We start from the raw sequence: 19,236 nt of genomic DNA on the forward strand, positions 1-19,236 counted from the left end.
TTATCTAAGGTTTAATCAAAAAAATTTTCTTTATTTTTATTTTAAATAATGAAATTTTTGTTGACCAACCAAAATTTTACTTTTTACCCACTTTCAAATCTTTAAATCATGATGACCATTTTACTTCATTAAATATTATTTAAAAAAATTATGTATCTAAAAACAAAGAGCAATAACGAACAGTGTAACATAAAGATTGTTCTACTTGCGGACACTTGCCTTGAATTTGTAAAAACCTTAGAGAGAGCATTTCCTCCATACTGAATCTATCACGAGAGATGCTAATGGATATTATTTTGAACCAACTCAAACTGCAATTGAATCAGAAGTAGTAGACATACCGATTGCAATCTGAATCAGCTCATGATGATAAAGAAGTGGCAGAGAATGACACAGAAGAGCACCAACAGCCCGATACAGATGGTAATGCTCCTAACGATGACTTTGTTCATATCGATTGTGCTCCTCAATCGACTGTCGGTAAAAAAAGAAAACTAAATAGTTTTAATCAAACTGGTCGAAAATAAGCCAAAATTCCAATATCTTTTTAAAATTCCATTTTTTTTTTTATTTTTTCATCGAATGTTCTGGTGCTGCTGTAGCCACAAACTTTTTTTCATGCAAAAACCAAAAAAATGGGTGAACAGCAAGTGGTTCGCTAGGTCGATTTTTTTTTGTTTTTCTCACTAACTTTAATTAACTTTTAACAATTCTTTGCTCACTAAACTTATTAATCAAACAAACTCTTTTTTCTTTATTCAACGATCACCATAATAAGCGACTTTCTTTTTAATATGATCATTCAAAAGTGCTTTTGAAATATCAGAATAGTCTGATGAGGAATTTATCTTCTCTTGAAATTTCTTTAGTTCCACCAATTGAAAGTCGATCTTGTCCAAAATGAACTCAATCATTTCAATATCATCATCACAAAAATATTGTTCAAGATAATCCTCCATAGTTGTTCGAAAGCCAAACTCTGGATGTTTCTCCAAGAGGTATCCAATCATACCCATATCTCCAGATTCGACTGCCGATTTGAAACTATTAAAAGTACATTGACAGTCACTTCTGTTTTCATAGAGCCATTTTACAAGTGGAAACTGCATTCCGCCAATCGAATTCTTCATTGATTCTTCATTGAATACGCCTGGAATATTATTGTTGTGGTACCATCTAATCATCTTTCTACAACCTTTGCGGAATAACTCTGAGATACTATAGCTGTCAATAACAGCGATAGCTGAGAGATTCTGATTGATAATAATGTCCACTATTTCTGAATTATCATTGTTCACTGCATTAAAAAGTACTAGATCCCAATCGATAATAAAGTTCTCCGATAACCAATCGATAGCTTCTCTATCTAAGTTGTTCATGTCAAAGCCATTCAAGTCAAGCTTTTTCGAACTTGAAATCTCAGTTCTGTTTTCTCGCAACCATTTCATTGTTCCGAAATGACCATTACCGATTGCATATAACATAGCTTGTTCTGTACATCCTACATTTGGATGATTCTCATGCAACCATTTGATCATTTCCAAACTGGTCATATCCGATGATGCAATGCTTGCAGCATAATCTATTGCATCTTCACTTGGTTGTTGATTTCGTTTTTCAAACAACCATTTGGCGAGTTCTAAATAACCATATGTAATAGCTTCATCGATTGATTGTTGGGATTGAAGTACACCACTTTGATTCTCATATAACCATTGAACAGCTTCAATATGACCTTTACTAGACACACTTTGGATTATAGATTCACTGCAACCTTCAGTTCGGTGTTGTTGTAACCATTTGAGAACTTCTAAATCGTTGTTGAGTGCTGCATTGTTCATAGCTTCCTCACTTGCTTCGACAGTTGTATTTTCATTCAACCATGTCAACAATTCGATATTTCCATTTTTTGCTGCATAATCTATGGGTGTCTCTTCCGATTCTGTGATATCATGTTGATGTAATAGTTTTGCAATTTCAAATTGATTGTAAAAGATTGAATGGTCAAACAATGTACCATGATCCGGATCTGTAGTTGGTTCGTCGATATCGAGGAGATATTGAACAACATGGAGATGTCCACCTTTAATTGCACCAAAATACATTTCATTTCCTTCAGGCCTATCTTCTGATCTATTCGCCAACAGCCATTCAATGATATCGATTCGACCTATCTTTGCGGCATTATAGAATATTTCCTCTCTATCATAATCTACATCGAATTCTCTTGTCTCTAAATGATCACGATTCGCCACCAGCATTTTCTCGTTTATATACTCGACTAATTCGATATCTCCAGAGAGTGGTGATTTCATGAATGCAGACTCGTAATCCAATCTCTTCTTTTCAAACTCTGTACATATGCATTTGACCATTTCAAAACCCCCATATTTCACTGCATAACCTAAGATTCCATTGAAATTAATATGTTGACCGGTTACTGATAATGGTTTGGCCAAATCCACCAAATATTTGAGCATCTCGATGTTTCCACTTTTGATTGCTGCTCTAAATGTAGGTGTTGCACTAACTTCATAACTACCAATAGAATGATCGGCATAATACAGTTTAAGTTCATTTAAATAGGAATAACCAGCCATTACTGTTGGATTCTCTATTACCTCTGACCATCTGTATGCAGCACCACCAATAACATCATGAATACTCTTAACATGTTTGAATATTAATTTATTTAATACAAAATTGTTAAATATCTGTGTGAATTTATCTTTTTCCATTCTAATATATTTATTTGAAGAACAAAAGAAATAATCACCACTAATTCAAAACAAAACTAGCTCTTTCCTGTAACCCTAAATTAAATAAAATAAAATATAAAAACAAACACTCTGATTAAAGCAAAAGGCGCCAGTTTCATTTTGTGTGAACCAAAAATATCTTTCCAAATACTGATCAAAAATAAAACTGAAAAAGTATTTTTTTATAAATCACGACTATTAAAAGAGATGACAACAACAAATAGTCATCATCATGGTCATAATCATCATAAGAAACAACAATCAATATTAAGTAATAGAAATATATTGTATTATTTATAAAGAAATTCCTTCACTTAGAATATTTAATACCAATTTTTTATTTATTTTTATTATCTATATTGCCATCTTCAGCCTCATTTTTTGATTTAGTAAATACCTACTCTCCAAACATTGATAATAGAGATTATAGATTCTATTGAAGTTTAACAATGAATTTTTATCACTGAAATCTATATATTCTACTTTGATAGGTTGTTCATCTTCTTTTTGTTTCTTATTCTTCTCTGATGTTGTTGTCTCTTGATATGATCTCTTTCCTAAAATAGATATTATAATAAAAATAAAATAATAATTTAATTTTGTTTATTTTTTCTATTTTTTTTGTTTTTTCTTTAAGAAATTTAAGGAAGAAAAAAAAAAATCATGATTTAATTTTTGAATTTTTTTAGATATTTCCATCTATTTATAAATTTTAATATATAAGTATCTAGATATTTTTTAATTTAAAAGAAGTTAACTGTAATAGAAAAGTTTGTTTTTAAAATTCAATTTAAATGAAAAGATACTAATTTGTTAACTCTCCTATTGAACAGAACATACATAGTATTGAAATGAGTGATGAAGTATTACAAGCTATAATAATAGATAATGTATGATAATCAAACTATATAGTTATAATGGAATTTGGTGGTTCTGCTACCTAGCATGCTGATAATGACATTGAAATTATAATTACAACACACTAATCATAAATTAGGGATCTGCTCTGTGTAAGGCTGGTTTCTCAGGAGATGATACACCGATTGCTGTATTCCCTATGGTAGTTGGACACCCACGTAATAACAATAGCAGTACATCATCGACTATGGTTGGTCAAAAAGCAGATAGTTATTTCGTAGGTGACGAAGCTATTTCTAAGCGAGGTTATACAGCGTTGCGTTATCCCGTGCATAATGGTGTCGTTGTCAACTGGGATGACATCGAGAGAGTGTGGCGACATGTTTTTAAAAACGAGTTACGTGTTGCGCCCGAAGATCATGCAGTTTTACTTACAGAGACACCGCTCAATACAAAAGCGAATCGCGAAAAGATGACCCAGATCATGTTTGATAATCTACGTGTACCGGCGTTGTATATAGCGATTCAGGCAGTGCTCTCGTTGTATGCATCCGGTAGGTCAACGGGCATCGTATTGGATTCGGGCGATGGCATTACACATAGCGTTCCTATTTACGAGGGTTACGCACTGACACATGCCATCGGTAGGCTACAGCTTGCCGGCAGTGATCTAACCGACTACCTGATGAAGATACTCACTGAGCGAGGATATTGTTTCACAACTACAGCAGAGAGATCGATAGTCTATGACATCAAAGAGAAACTTGGTTATATTGCATTGGACTATGAAAGTGAGATGGGTAGATATGCTGCTGCTGCTGGTGGTGGTGGTGCTGCAACAACGTCAACCTCGCCACCCGCTAGTACAACAACGGCAACACTGGACAAACAATATGAATTACCCTCTGGCGAGTTTATAACGATTGGAAACGAACGGATTAGATGTCCTGAAGCATTGTTTAAACCGTCACTAATGGGGATAGAGGCAGATGGCGTTCACAAATTAATTTACGATTCCATCGTCAAGTGTGATATCCATCTACGTAAGGAGATGTACGGTAATGTTATATTGGCAGGTGGATCAACAATGTTTCCAGGTATAGCAGATCGTATTCATAAGGAATTGGTAGCGTTGGCACCCTCTGGAATGAGGATCAAAGTAATTCCACCGACTGAACGTAGATTTACTGCGTGGCTTGGTGGTTCCATTCTGGCATCACTCGAATTCTTCCAACAAATGTGGATAACCAGACAAGACTACGATGAATCAGGTCCATCAAAGATGTCAATAACTAGAAAAATACTATTTTAAAAATTAATCATCATTGTATATGTTGACAAACTTGTAATAATATATGTATATTAAATAAAAAAAATAACATCATTTAAGTTAAATTAATTTGAAAAAAATTATCTGATTGAACTAAAGAATTTGATTAATATGATTGATATTCTTATATCTCAGATACTATTAATCATAATAAAAATAATGGATTATTAAGAATTATCCTCAAAAAAAATATACATAAAATAATAAAACAATTGAATAAATTCTGCATTAGCTCCTTACTAAAATTACGATATTTTCCTATCCTGCATATGGTTGGTTTGATGAAAATCCCAATAAAAATAATATTTATTTTGATGATTTTGAACAATTGATAGGTGGTGTAGTCACCTGAAGGACATCGAACTAAAACTTAAGATTTATTACATCTTTTACTCATCATTCGAAAAAGAATATTTCAAACTTGAAGCAAGTATCTTTTATTGAATATTTGGTAAGAGATTTTTACGAAAATATCTTTAGGATGATACCTTTAATTACTGTTTGATAAGAAGTAAATCTAAAAAAAAAAATCCAATAAGTTAGGAAATTTTGTTCTTATTTTTATTGATTTTTTTTGTTTTTAGGATGAAGATGGGTATCTAGATGAATACAAATTCTTAATTCAATTGTTTATTATTATGAAAAGGGAACTTTTCAACCTTTTTTTAGTTCCACCTTTGATATTTAAGAGAAAAAGAGTAGATCCACCAATTTTAATGTATTTTACACTTTTTAATCAATCTAGGTGACCGATCTTATTTAGTTTTTTGTAACAAAAGATCCCATCAAAAAAAAAAAAATCTAAATATAACGACATTGGTTGTAAAAAACCCTCCAAAAAATCACAAAATATAGATTTTTTTTTTGAAATTTTCGAAACTTCATACCCCTACACGCCTAGATATTAACTTGAGTTCTTTAACATGGAAATTAGAAAAGTAGTGGATGGGAACCAAAGAGTAGAGAGGATGTTTTGCTCCTAAAATGAATATCTAGATAGATAGTTAATGAAGGGGATCAGTTTTTTAGATCCTTGATGGTTTTTTGTTTTGTTTCATTGTGGTTCAACTCTGTTGGGAAAAAAATTATGGATTTAATAATAATTGAAATAATAATAAATAAAATAAAAAAAGATTTTTTTTTAGAGAGATAAATCCAAATTACATTTACAATTGTTTAAAAAAAATAAATATTTTAAGATATAATATTAATCAAAAAAATAGTTTAAAAACCTAAATTTAGTTTTTATTTTTATTTCTTTTTAAATTACAATGAGAAATCAAGTGAAATTAATATTAATTTTATTTAATATTATTTCTTTGTTTTTATTATATGTAAATGCTATAACATGTCCTCCAGGTTATAGCATAGGACCTTCAAACAGATGTTATCAAGGATATTCTTCAACTTGTGTTGTTTGGAGGGTAAATTTAGTTTTTAAATGAATGATTTAATAAATGATATTTAAAAGTTTATTTTTTATTTATTATTTGCTAATATGAAAGAAATAAATATAATGATATCGAAAAGAGAATTAACAAATCTAAACTTGATTCATCTCAAAACCACTAAAAAATATATTTAATAAAATGGTTATTTTAATTTTAATCCATTCTTATTCATTCAAATTCATATCAGTTATTCAAAATTATTGAATCATCTGAATATAGGAGTAGGAAGATCGTATTGGTAAATAAAATTAAAGAAGTGGAAGTATTAAAGAAAGAAATTAGGATAGAATAAGAAATAAATTACCTTTTCAAGTAATTTAATTTGTCAATCTAAAAATAATCATTGATAATATTCTTTATCTCAGATACTATCAAAATAAAAGTTACATATATAGATTAAATAAATTTATGGTAACAAACTTATATAAATTATTCATATCAATGAAATTTTTCTTTTCTTTATCCAATCCTGGTTAGTTTGTTGAAATCCCAATTAGATTTTTTTTTTTAAATCTATTTAATATTTTATGATTTTGAATTTAATTGACAGGTGGGAATGTGAAGATCATCGAACTAAATCTTAAGATTTATTTCATCTTACAAAAAAGAATATTGCAAATTTGACACGTAAGTATCTTTCTAGAATATCTGGTACATTTTTTTTTTTGAGGAGATTTTTTTAATAAGATACCCTGAAATCAAGTTGGGAAATTTGGGTTTTTTAAGAAGAGTAACTAATAGCAATGTTGTTTTATCCTTCAAATGAAATTGAATTTCTATATCTAAAAGAATATAAAATCTATCTTTTTGTTGTTGAATAGTCTATTTATTTAATAATTGGTAAAAGTTAAACTTTTATTTATTATGAAAAGGGAGTTTTTCAACCTTTTATTTATTTCGACCTTTGATATTTAAAGAGAAAAAAAAAGTAGATCCTCCAATTTTAATGTATTTTACACTTTTTAATCAATCTAGGTGACCCGATCTTATTTAGTTTTTTGTAACAAAAGATCCCATCAAAAAAATCTAAATCTAACCACGTTGGTTGGTAAAACCCTCCAAAAAATCACAAAATATAGATTTTTTTTTGAAATTTTTTCAAAACTTCATACCCCTACACGCCTAGATATTAACTTGAGTTCTTTAACATGGAAATTAGAAAAGTAGTGGATGGAAACCAAAGAGTAGAGAGGATGTTTTGCTCCTAAAATGAATATCTAGATAGATAGTTAATGAAAAGGGGATCAGTTTTTCTATACCTTGATGGTTTTTGTTTTTTTTCAATGTTGTTCAACTCTGTTGGGAAAAAACATTTAATTTAATAAAAATAATATTAATAATTGTAATAATAATAAATAAAATATTAAAAAGATAGATTTATAAATCTAAATTACATTGAACATTTTTAAATAAAAAAAAAAAAAACTAAATATTTTAAGATAAAATATAGATTTAAAAAAATAAATAATTTAAACAAAGACAAAGATAAATTTAATTTTTTTATTTTTTTATTTCTTTTTTAATTACAATGAGAAATCAAGTGAAATTAATATTAATTTTATTTAATATTATTTCTTTGTTTCTATTATATGTAAATGCTATAACATGTCCTCCAGGTTATAGCATAGGACCTTCAAACAGATGTTATCAAGGATATTCTTCAACATTTGCTGTTTGGAGGGTAAGTTTAGTTTTTAAATGAATTATTAATAAAATAATAAATATTTATTGTTATTTATCATTTACTAATTTGAAAGAATTATATTATTATAATAATTTTTAGTGTCAAAATCCCGATCCAATGAAAAGTTATTTCCAAATGTCAAATGGACCGATGTTTTGTGACTCTGGGTAATATTTTTATTTATTTTACTATCGATCATAATCACTCACAAGTGTGAAAAAAAAAATCAACAAAATTATTAATATTTTTTTTGTTTTATTTTAGATTTACGGCAACAGATTATCATAGTATATCGAATCCAAATAGAGAAATCAGAGTTGCTTATTGTACAACCACTGATTATAATCATAATGCCGTTGTTCCATTCGCTCCTGAAACCGATCAATTTGATGCATGCCCACCTGGCTTTGCATTTGGAGATTCTGCCGTATTCGATTTCATGGCGGATCCAACAAAGCGATATTTTATTATTGAATCGTGTGGTGATAATTATAATTACATCGGTTTTGGTTGGAAATCTACTGCAACACCAACCAACTATTGTCAATCGTTCGGTGGACCGCTACCGCAATTCGATGCCTACTACGATATGGGTGTGATGTATCCGTGTGCTTCATATTGCCTGAATGGTGGTACTTGTCTTGGTACTGGTGTTTGTCAGTGTACTTCGGAATGGTCTGGTTCAGACTGTTCAACTCCAGCCAATCCTTGTGCAACAAACAATGGTGGTTGTGCACAAAACTGTAATAATATTGGTGGTACGTCGAGTTGCTCTTGTAATGCTGGTTACACATTGAACGCTGATGGTAAAGGTTGTACAGATATCAATGAATGTTCAACAAACAACGGTGGATGTGCTCAAACATGTACCAATACACCAGGTAGTTTCCAATGTTCATGCGCTGCTGGTTATACATTGAACGCCGATGGTAAAGGTTGTACCGATATCAATGAATGCTCAACAAACAATGGTGGATGTGCTCAAACATGCACAAATACTCAAGGTAGTTTCCAATGTTCATGCGCTGCCGGATATACTTTGAATGCAGATGGCAAAGGATGTACCGATATCAATGAATGTTCAACAAACAATGGTGGATGTGCTCAAACCTGTATCAATACACCAGGTAGTTTTACTTGTTCATGTGCTGCTGGATACACATTGAATGCCGATGGTAAAGGATGTACCGATATCAATGAATGTTCAACAAGCAACGGTGGATGTGCTCAAACATGTACAAATAACCCAGGTAGTTTCACTTGTTCATGTGCTGCTGGTTATACATTGAATGCCGATGGTAAAGGATGTACCGATATCAATGAATGTTCAACAAACAATGGTGGATGTGCTCAAACATGTACAAATACTCAAGGTAGTTTCACTTGTTCATGTGCTGCTGGTTACACTTTGAATGCAGATGGTAAAAGTTGTACCGATATTAATGAATGCTCAACTAACAATGGTGGATGTGCTCAAACATGCACAAATAATCCTGGAAGTTTTACTTGTTCATGCGCTGCCGGATACACTTTAAATGCAGATGGTAAAGGATGTACCGATATCAATGAATGTTCAACAAACAATGGTGGTTGTGCTCAAACATGTACTAATTCACCAGGTAGCTATTCATGTTCTTGTGGAGCTGGTTACACTTTAAATGCAGATGGTAAAGGATGTACTGATATCAATGAATGCTCAACAAACAATGGTGGATGTGCTCAAACATGTATAAATAACCCAGGTAGTTTCACTTGTTCATGCTCTGCTGGCTACACATTGAATGCAGATGGTAAAGGATGCACTGATATCAATGAATGCTCAACAAACAATGGTGGATGTGCTCAAACATGCACAAATACTCAAGGTAGTTTCCAATGCTCTTGTGGATCAGGATACACATTGAATGCAGATGGTAAAGGATGTACCGATATCAATGAATGTTCATCTAACAATGGCGGATGTACACAAACATGTAATAATACACCAGGAAGTTTCTATTGCTCATGTGCTGCTGGATACACTTTGAATGCCGATGGTAAAGGATGTACCGATATCAATGAATGTTCAACAAACAACGGTGGATGTGCTCAAACATGCAATAACAACCCTGGAAGCATCTATTGCTCATGTGCTGCTGGATACACTTTGAATGCAGATGGCAAAAGTTGTACCGATATCAATGAATGTTTGAACAACAATGGTGGATGTATTCAAAACTGTAACAATTTACCAGGTAGTTATAATTGTACATGTAATTCTGGATACACATTGAATGCAGATGGTAAAAGTTGTACCGACATCAATGAATGCTCAACAAACAATGGTGGATGTGCTCAAACATGTACCAACACTCAAGGTAGTTTCTATTGTACTTGTCAAACAGGCTACACATTGAATGCAGATGGTAAAAGCTGTACTGATATTAATGAATGTTTGACAAATAACGGTGGATGTGCTCAAACATGTAATAACAATCCTGGAAGTTATAGTTGTTCATGTGCTGCTGGATACACATTTAATGCAGATGGAAAGAGTTGTACCGATATCAATGAATGTTCGACAAACAATGGTGGATGTGCTCAAACCTGTACCAATACACCAGGTAGTTTCCAATGTTCATGCACTGCTGGCTACACATTGAGTCCAGATGGCAAAGGATGTACCGATATCAATGAATGTTCAACAAACAATGGTGGATGTGCTCATAATTGTACAAATTCGCCAGGTATATACTATTGTTATTGTTTAAATGGTTACTCATTGAATAATGATGGCAAAGGATGCACTGATATCAATGAATGTCTGACAGTTAATGGGGGTTGTAATCAAACCTGTTCCAATACTCAAGGTAGTTTCCAATGTTCATGCTCAACAGGTTACACATTGAGTCCAGATGGCAGAGGATGTACCGATATCAATGAATGTTCAACAAACAATGGTAACTGTTCTCAAATTTGTATCAATACACCAGGTAGCTTCCATTGTTCATGTTCAATTGGTTACACATTGAGCGCAGATGGTAAAAGCTGTACTGATATCAATGAATGTTTAGAGAATCCAAGTCCTTGTAGAGGTGTTGCAACTTGTCAAAATACAAATGGATCATTCATTTGTAATTGTCCTTCAGATCAAGTAATATCACCTGATGGTCTCGGATGTATAGATCCTCCACCATTTATCATATCTACTTCTCAACTCTACAGTGTAGGCGGTGATCTTTCAATTTATGGTAAAAACTTTGGATCTGATTATCAGATGGTTGTTGTCAATATTGGACCGTATACTTGCAGAGTACAACCACAATCAAACACCACCTTTATTTTATGTTCAATCCGTCGTGATCTAGAACCACTGACAAGATATCTTCAAGTAATTGTGAACAACATACCAGCCAACGATTATTATATTACAATTCTAAAACTTACAAGCACAAGACCATCTCAGTGTTCGAATGGTTGTAGTGGTAATGGAATTTGTACCTCAGTTGGATGTCAATGCAATTCTGGATATACGGGTGAATCGTGTTCAAATCCACCAGTCGACTCCACGCCAACACCTATTACACCAACACCAAACCAACCAAACAATCCCGGTGTGATTACAGGTGAGAGAAATGATTCAACCATTCAATTCAAGATTTCAGTGATTGGCATTCAAGAATTGGATTCAACTGACAATATCATCACCAACTATACATTCGATAAATCTATTTGGAACTTGATTTCGAATGAAAAAGATACAGGTGAATGGACATTCCATATCTCACTTCCAAACAATGTCAACATGTCAGCAACATTCAATTATATCACAGAGAAAAATGGAAGAAATATTACATTCTCTGGACAATCTTTCCACTTTAATCAATTCACTTTGAAACTAACAATGAAAGTTAGTAAATGGACTTTCCAATCAAGATTAAACACCTTGAGAATACTTGTAAAGTCTGAAACGATAGGATTGCCAGAATGTGATAAATCCAACTCCAACATTACATCGGATTCTTATTCATCACTATTATATGCAACAATGGAAACTCCTATGGGTCTGATGTCTGGAAGATATCTATCATTGGCAGAAATCGATGGAAGATCAATCGTTGGAAAGGTTGAACAAATTCCAAGTCCACAAGGAACATTCATCATTGGAACATCGATTCCATTCTTTGAATCATATGGTTTGATCGATCCTGATTTCTCTGTGATGATCCAAACCGATAAGTCAGGATCAAATCTTAAAGGTTCTAATTGTCAATCTCCAAAGAAAGATAATTGGCCAATTATCGTTGGTAGTGTAATTGGTGGAGTTGCAGCAGCTGGTATCGCCGCTGGTACTGCACTTTACATTAAAAGACAAAGAAGATGGATTAGACAAACCAATGATATCGAAAAGAGAATCAACAAATCTAAAACTGATCCATCTCAAAACAACTAAAAAATATTTAATAAAATGGTTATAATAATTTTAATCCATTCTTATTCATTCAAATTCATATCCGTTTTTCAAAATCAGGATAAACAATTTGTAACAAGTTCTATTATAGTCAGTTATTTTTTTTATTTTATATATGATCTAAAAATTCTTCTTTATTATCATGTGTATTTCATAATGTGACATAAAGGGATAAGAAAAAAAAAAAATTTTCTTCATCATTATCATCAATGATTCTCTATAATACAGATTAACAATCATTTATAGTCGTCTTTACCTATACAATCGAATTCATCAGAGTCGATAGTAAACACTTTGATTTTTGAGAATAATTGATAATACGATCGGTATTTGATCAAAGAATTTTATTTTATTTTTTCCAATTTATTTTTACATCTGAATCATCTTTTAAATAATTGTAATTATCTTCCTCAGTATCTGAACTTTTATACAGATAAAGTTTTTTTTGTGTAAAAGAAAATAAGTTTTAAAGATATATATATATTATAAATTATTCGTTTTATTTATTTAATTAAAAATAAATTTAAGTTTGTTGTTATTGGTGGATTGATTGAGGTTGTGTTTTCAGGTGGGTGTATTTGGTTGCAACTTAGATCTTTAGTTTTTCAAGATTTGAGATTAATGTATCTTTGGGATCGTTTGCTTTGATACCATGTTGCTTGCATATGGCTTGTAGTTCACGGTAGGAGAGACCTTTGAATGTTGCTGGTAACTCTGGTTTCTCTTCTTTCTTTTCCTCTTCATCTTCCTCTTCATCATCTTCTTCTTCATCTTCTTCTTCATCTTCTTCCTCTTCATCAGAGGATACATCTACTTTTTTACCATTTGGTTTCTTTCCAGTGATGAGATAGTCGTACTTTTCATCGTAGAGATCATCGATGTCGATACCTTTATCCTCGAGCCAAGCGTAATCATCTTCTGTCAGGTAGTCACCATCCTCGTACTCGTCTCTCATTCTTTGTAATTTTGAAACCATGTTATTCTTCTTTTTAACTTTCTTAAAGTGTTATTATATAAATACAAACTAATAATAAATGTGTATTGTACAACTAGATCTATCTAATAATGTTCTTTACATTTATATATATATAGTTGTCTATAATTACATTCCTCATGAGGATCATTCGATCTTGCATTTCAAGGCGCCAAAAAAATCTAAAACAAAAAAATAAATGAAGATAACTGGCATTCCCTCATTTCAAAATTATAAATGTTAACTAGTATTATTTCGAACATGTACAACAAATTGCTCAATACATGATGATCACCACAAAACAATCCCTCAACCACAAAATCTCAAGATACTCCTAAGTTATGAAGTAAAATAAAAATAGTGTCTTCTTCTTCTTTTTTTTTTTTTTTTAAGATAAAGTTAGTTAGTTTAATAAGATGTTTGAATTATTATTTATAAATTTAAAATTAATTGGAGAAATATATATATATAGCATTGTTATAGCTATTTTATTTTATAATTTAATCATCATATTAATAATAACCTTTATCATCATCATCTTCATCGTATTCGTCATCATTACTATTACTGTAATCATCGAGTATAATATTATTACTATGTATTTGATTGAGTAAATATTGATATACATCTTCATCTTTATCATCTTGACACGCTTCTTTTAACTTTTTATAGTTTGTACGTAAGATGAATGCGTGACTGTGTTGTTTCATTGTTGTAACCAACTTTTTCAATATCCGAAGTAATCCGACCATATCTTCATCATTATCGCAATCATGATGGTTAATTTCTATTGATTTCAATGTGTCTGAGTGTAATCGTAACAGTGGTTCCAAGAAATCTATATAGCTGTAGTCTGGCCTATGATTCCAGTCTTTGTTGATATCGATTTTGAATTGTTCAATACCATGACCATTGCCATTCGGTGTGTTTGTAATTATCGATATTAGCAATGCATTATAGTTGATATCGTATCCATAGTATCCTGTTACATTGACTCTCTTTAGATTCGGCATTGCTGGAATGTATACGAGGTATTCCATCATTTGAATGGCATCTCGATACAAATCTAGATCTGAATCATCGAAGCATTCATCTACAAGATACTCTCTTTCGAGATAGATGTCATTGGTACATCTACTATCATATTCATCGGATTTGATATGAAATGTCTCCACTCTTGAGAATAATTGATTGATACGATCGGTACTCTCACCATATTTGATGTATTTGATCGAGTTATAATCAAAGAACAATGGTGGTGAATTGATAAGAGAGTATTCACTCTCAAGATTAACATAACCAATCAAATTGTAATAACTATTTGTAATCTTCTTTGATACCACTTTGAAGAACTGTTTGGAAACCAATGCATAATCCAATAAAAGCTTGCTATCGATATGATATTCAACACCATAAACACTCTTTTCATTGTAATACTTGATAACTTGATTTCTATCATTAGCTTTCAATGAATATGGAATGATTCTCTCCAAAACTATATCTGGTAGAATGCAAGTGGATTGTGTGTTGACTGTAGAACAAACGAAATCTAAACCACTGCTATTTACGATCTCCATTTGACTATCCCATTCAATTATATTGGTTTTCGTTGTAATCTCATTGTTGCTCTTTAACAGCACTTTGTTGTAGAAATCCTTGTAATCATAGTCCAGGAAATCAGCATGATCGAAAGCACAACATCCTTTATAGATTTTAATTCTTTTCTTTAATTGATCTCCTTTAAGTTTCTATATTTATTAGAATATTTGCAATCTAAATTAGTATATTAATATATTATAGATTGTTTTTATAATTTGATGTTTATAATTACTCTTTTATCGTTGATTATTCGATTGTATATATCTTGTAACGTTGTGATATGATCTCCACAATAAAACGATGACATGTTATCGAATACATTGAACGAAGGATCAAAGAAGACATCGACAATGAACTTGATATAACCTTGAACATCGTAGTAATGTATAAACTTATATCGATGGTATTCAACAAAGAACCTTACACATTGTGCTCTTAAACTATCGTTTCTACTCTCCAAGCATTCGTAATAAAGATTATAGATTCTATTAAAGTTTATCAATGAATTTTGATCTTTGAAATCTATACCTTCTACAAGAATTGGGAATTCTTCGTCCAATTCTTCCACTGAACTCATTCTTTTGATTAATCAAAGAATAGTAACTAAATTTTAATCTATTTAAATGATCAAATAGGATAAACAAATATAAAAAAAAACATTGTTGTAGAAAATCCTTTTTGCTCGATAAAATCTAGAATTACTATATTTTAAAACTCAAAATAGGAATCTAGATTTTAGTTTAAATATCTTTTACTTTATTAATTTCTACTCTATCAATACAATTTAACTATATCAATTCAAAACAATTTAACATATTTGTAAAATAACTTAAGTCAAACATATAATTATTTGTTTTATTTACGTAATTAATAATTAAATTAAATTAAGTTTGTTGTTATTGGTGGACTGATAAATTATAATGATTGATGTTGGTGTGCGATTGATTAGTGTTTCAAGTGGAAGTAGTCTGTGTACACAACTTAGATCTTTGATGTTTGATTAATATGACTTGACATTGTTTGCTTTGATACCATGCTGCTTGCAAATGGCTAGGAGAGACCATCGAGTTATGTTGTTAACTTTGGTTTTTCTTTCTCTCTTCTTATTCTTCTTCCTCTTCTTCCTCTTCTTCATCCTCTTCATCTTCACTATCATAGTAATCTCCATCATCATCATCACTATCTCTATCATCAAGTTTTATATTCATACTACATATATGATCGAGTAGATATTGATATACATCTTGATCTTCATCATCCTGACAAGCACTTTGTAACTTTTGATAGTTGGTACGCACGATGAATGAGTAACTGTGTTGTTTCATTGTTGTATATATAGTCATCGAGACCATTTCTGAAACATGGTGTATAGATTTTCATTCTTTTCTTTAATTGATCAGCTTTCAATTTCTTTGTTAAATAAATTAGTATATTTATGATCATTAATGTTTTACTATTAATATTTTTAGTTACTCTTTTATCCATGATCATATAATTGTATATATCCGTTATCGTTGGTATATCTTTACAGTAAAATGATGACATATTCTCTACCACATCTAATTCAGGATCAAAGAAGACATCGACAATGAACTTGATATAACCTTGTACATCGAAATAATGTACATATTTATATCGATGATAGTCAACAAAGAACTTTACACATTGTGATCTTAAACTATCATCTCCAAACATTGATAATAGAAGTTTATCAATGAATTATGATCACTATACCCTCTACATTAATTGTGTATTCTTCTAACTCCTCTACTGAACTCATTCTTTCAATGAATATTTAAATAGAATAGAAACTAAATTTTAATTTTAACCCCTCTAATTTTTAATTTTTACATTTTTTTTAAAATTAATGCGCAGGCTAAAGTTGTTGGGAGCCAGTTTTGTTTTGTAAAATGATACTTGAGAAATGGTTGTGTTGTAAAAAATACATGAATTATTGTAATAAAAAAAATATAATTGCTTAAAATATATATTTGTTTTATTTATTTAATAAAAGATAAATTTGAATTAAGTTTGTTGTTAATGGTGGATTGATTGAGGTTGGGGTTTGATACCATACCGCTTGCATATGGCTTGTAGTTCACGTTTATCTTCTACTTCTTCTTCTTCTTCTCTTCTTCTTCTTCTACCTCTTTCTTTATCTTTTCGTTTCTTTTCTTTCCTCCTCAATATCTTCTTCATCTTCTTCATTACTATCACTGTAATCATCAAGTATAATACTATTACTATGTATTTGATTGAGTAAATATTGATATACATCCTCATCTCTATCATCTTGGTAAGCTTCTTTTAACGTTTTATAGTTTGTACGCAAAATGAATGAGTAACTGTGTTGTTTCATTGTTGTAACCAATTTCTTCAATATATGAAGTAATCCATCCATATCTCTACGATGGCAATCATGATAGTTGATTTCGATTGATTTCAAAGTGTTTGAGTGTATTTCTATAAGTGGTTCCAAGAAATCTATATAACTGTAGTCAGGACAATTGTCCCAATCTTTGTTGATATCGATTTTGAATTGTTCAATACCATGACCATTGCCATTTGGTGTGTTTGTAATTATCGATTTTAGAAATTCACTATAGTTGAAATCGTATCCATAGTATCCTGTTACATTGATTCTCTTTAGATTCGGCATTGCTGGAATGTATACGAAGTATTCCATCATTTGAATGGCATCTTGATAGAAATCTATATCTACATCATCTAAGCACTCCTCCAACAGATACAACCTTTTAATATCGTCACTATTGCAAATTCTACTATCATACTCATCGGATTTGATATGAAACGTTTCCACTCTTGAGAATAACTGAGTGATACGATCGGTATTCCAACCATATCCAATCGACTTGATCGATTCATAATCAAAGAACAATGGTGGTGATTTGATAAGTGAATAATCACTCTCCAAATTAAAAAAACCATTCAAATTGTAATAACTATTTGTAATCTTCTTTGATACCACTTTGAAGAACTGTTTGGAAACCAATGCATAATTTAAAACTGACTTGCTATCGATATGATATTCAACACCATAAACACTCTTTTCATTGTAATGCTTTATAACTTCATCACTTTCATCGGCTTTCAATGAATATGAAACAATTCTTTCCAATATGACATCTGGTAGAATGCAAGCGGATTGTATGTTGGCAATGGAACAAACGAAATCCAAACCACTGCTATCTACAATCTCCTTTTTAATATTATCCGATCCAATTGGATTGGTTTGCGTTGCAACTTCTTTGTTGTTCTTTAACAGTACTTTGTTGTAGAAATCCTTAGCATCATAGTCAACGAAATCTTCATGATCGAAAGCACAACATCCTTTATAGATTTTAATTCTTTTCTTTAATTGATCACTTTTTAGTTTCTTTAATTAGTTTATTTAATAAATTAGTTTAGTATTCTCCACTAATTGTTTTAGAATTTAATATTTATATAATAATTACTCTTTTATCATTGATTATTCGATTGTATATATCTTGTAACATTGGTATATGATCTCCACAGTAAAAACGTGACATATTCTCTACCACATCTAATTCAGGATCAAAGAAGACATCGACAATGAACTTGATATAACCTTGAACATCGAAATAATGTATAAATTTATATCTATGATATTCAACAAAGAACCTTACACATTGTGATCTTAAACTACCATTTCTACTCTCCAAGCAATCGTAATAAAGATTATAGATTCTATTGAAGTTTATCAATGAATTTTGATCTTTGAAATCTATACCTTCTACAAGAATTGGGAATTCTTCATCTACCTCTTCTCCTGAACTCATTCTTGAGAGAATAGTAACTAAATTTTAATCATTAATTTATTTGAACTTTTAATCCTTAATATCCAAAAAAAAAATTAAGATATTTAAAATCAATTGATTATCTAGTCCTTTTTTAATGTAATAGGAATTCAAATTATCAGAAAGACTAAAAAGGAATTAATTAATTTTAATCATAATTAGAAGGTGAAATATAAATTTGCAAAAAAAATCTCTATTCTGGAAATTCAAAAAGAGCGGGAGAAGGCGCCTTCTTCTGATTAAATTTATAAATGATATCCATAAGCTTATTATCCAATAAAAATCATCTCTTT

The 19,236-nt window shown here is 30.8% G+C and overlaps 7 protein-coding genes across 7 annotated transcripts; 2 read left to right on the plus strand and 5 right to left on the minus strand.

The window, feature by feature from the left end:
* Positions 1 to 758: 758 nt before the first annotated feature.
* On the minus strand, positions 759 to 2,738 carry PPL_07476 (uncharacterized protein; the record flags this gene model as incomplete). The annotated part of the gene is made up of 1 exon (XM_020578311.1): positions 759 to 2,738. The coding sequence occupies one exon, from the start codon at positions 2,736 to 2,738 to the stop codon at positions 759 to 761; it is 1,980 nt and encodes a 659-aa protein (XP_020431738.1).
* An 872-nt stretch (positions 2,739 to 3,610) lies between these two features.
* act29 (actin) lies at positions 3,611 to 4,929 on the plus strand (the record flags this gene model as incomplete). Its single annotated transcript, XM_020578312.1, has 2 exons — positions 3,611 to 3,649; positions 3,757 to 4,929. The coding sequence occupies 2 exons, from the start codon at positions 3,611 to 3,613 to the stop codon at positions 4,927 to 4,929; spliced, it is 1,212 nt and encodes a 403-aa protein (XP_020431739.1).
* Positions 4,930 to 7,926: 2,997 nt separating this feature from the next.
* On the plus strand, positions 7,927 to 12,514 carry PPL_07478 (EGF-like domain-containing protein; the record flags this gene model as incomplete). The annotated part of the gene is made up of 3 exons (XM_020578313.1): positions 7,927 to 8,079; positions 8,182 to 8,249; positions 8,347 to 12,514. 3 exons carry the CDS (start codon positions 7,927 to 7,929, stop codon positions 12,512 to 12,514), a joined length of 4,389 nt encoding a protein of 1,462 aa, XP_020431740.1.
* Positions 12,515 to 13,121: 607 nt separating this feature from the next.
* On the minus strand, positions 13,122 to 13,508 carry PPL_07479 (uncharacterized protein; the record flags this gene model as incomplete). The annotated part of the gene is made up of 1 exon (XM_020578314.1): positions 13,122 to 13,508. One exon carries the CDS (start codon positions 13,506 to 13,508, stop codon positions 13,122 to 13,124), a length of 387 nt encoding a protein of 128 aa, XP_020431741.1.
* Positions 13,509 to 14,017: 509 nt separating this feature from the next.
* PPL_07480 (uncharacterized protein) lies at positions 14,018 to 15,681 on the minus strand (the record flags this gene model as incomplete). Its single annotated transcript, XM_020578315.1, has 2 exons — positions 14,018 to 15,253; positions 15,337 to 15,681. 2 exons carry the CDS (start codon positions 15,679 to 15,681, stop codon positions 14,018 to 14,020), a joined length of 1,581 nt encoding a protein of 526 aa, XP_020431742.1.
* Positions 15,682 to 16,207: 526 nt separating this feature from the next.
* PPL_07481 (uncharacterized protein) lies at positions 16,208 to 16,799 on the minus strand (the record flags this gene model as incomplete). Its single annotated transcript, XM_020578316.1, has 2 exons — positions 16,208 to 16,373; positions 16,417 to 16,799. The coding sequence occupies 2 exons, from the start codon at positions 16,797 to 16,799 to the stop codon at positions 16,208 to 16,210; spliced, it is 549 nt and encodes a 182-aa protein (XP_020431743.1).
* A 460-nt stretch (positions 16,800 to 17,259) lies between these two features.
* On the minus strand, positions 17,260 to 18,925 carry PPL_07482 (uncharacterized protein; the record flags this gene model as incomplete). Its single annotated transcript, XM_020578317.1, has 2 exons — positions 17,260 to 18,501; positions 18,581 to 18,925. The coding sequence occupies 2 exons, from the start codon at positions 18,923 to 18,925 to the stop codon at positions 17,260 to 17,262; spliced, it is 1,587 nt and encodes a 528-aa protein (XP_020431744.1).
* Positions 18,926 to 19,236: the final 311 nt, after the last annotated feature.

Source organism: Heterostelium album (assembly GCF_000004825.1).
Source record: "Heterostelium album PN500 unplaced genomic scaffold PPL_scaffold7, whole genome shotgun sequence".
Lineage (NCBI taxonomy): Eukaryota > Evosea > Eumycetozoa > Acytosteliales > Acytosteliaceae > Heterostelium > Heterostelium album.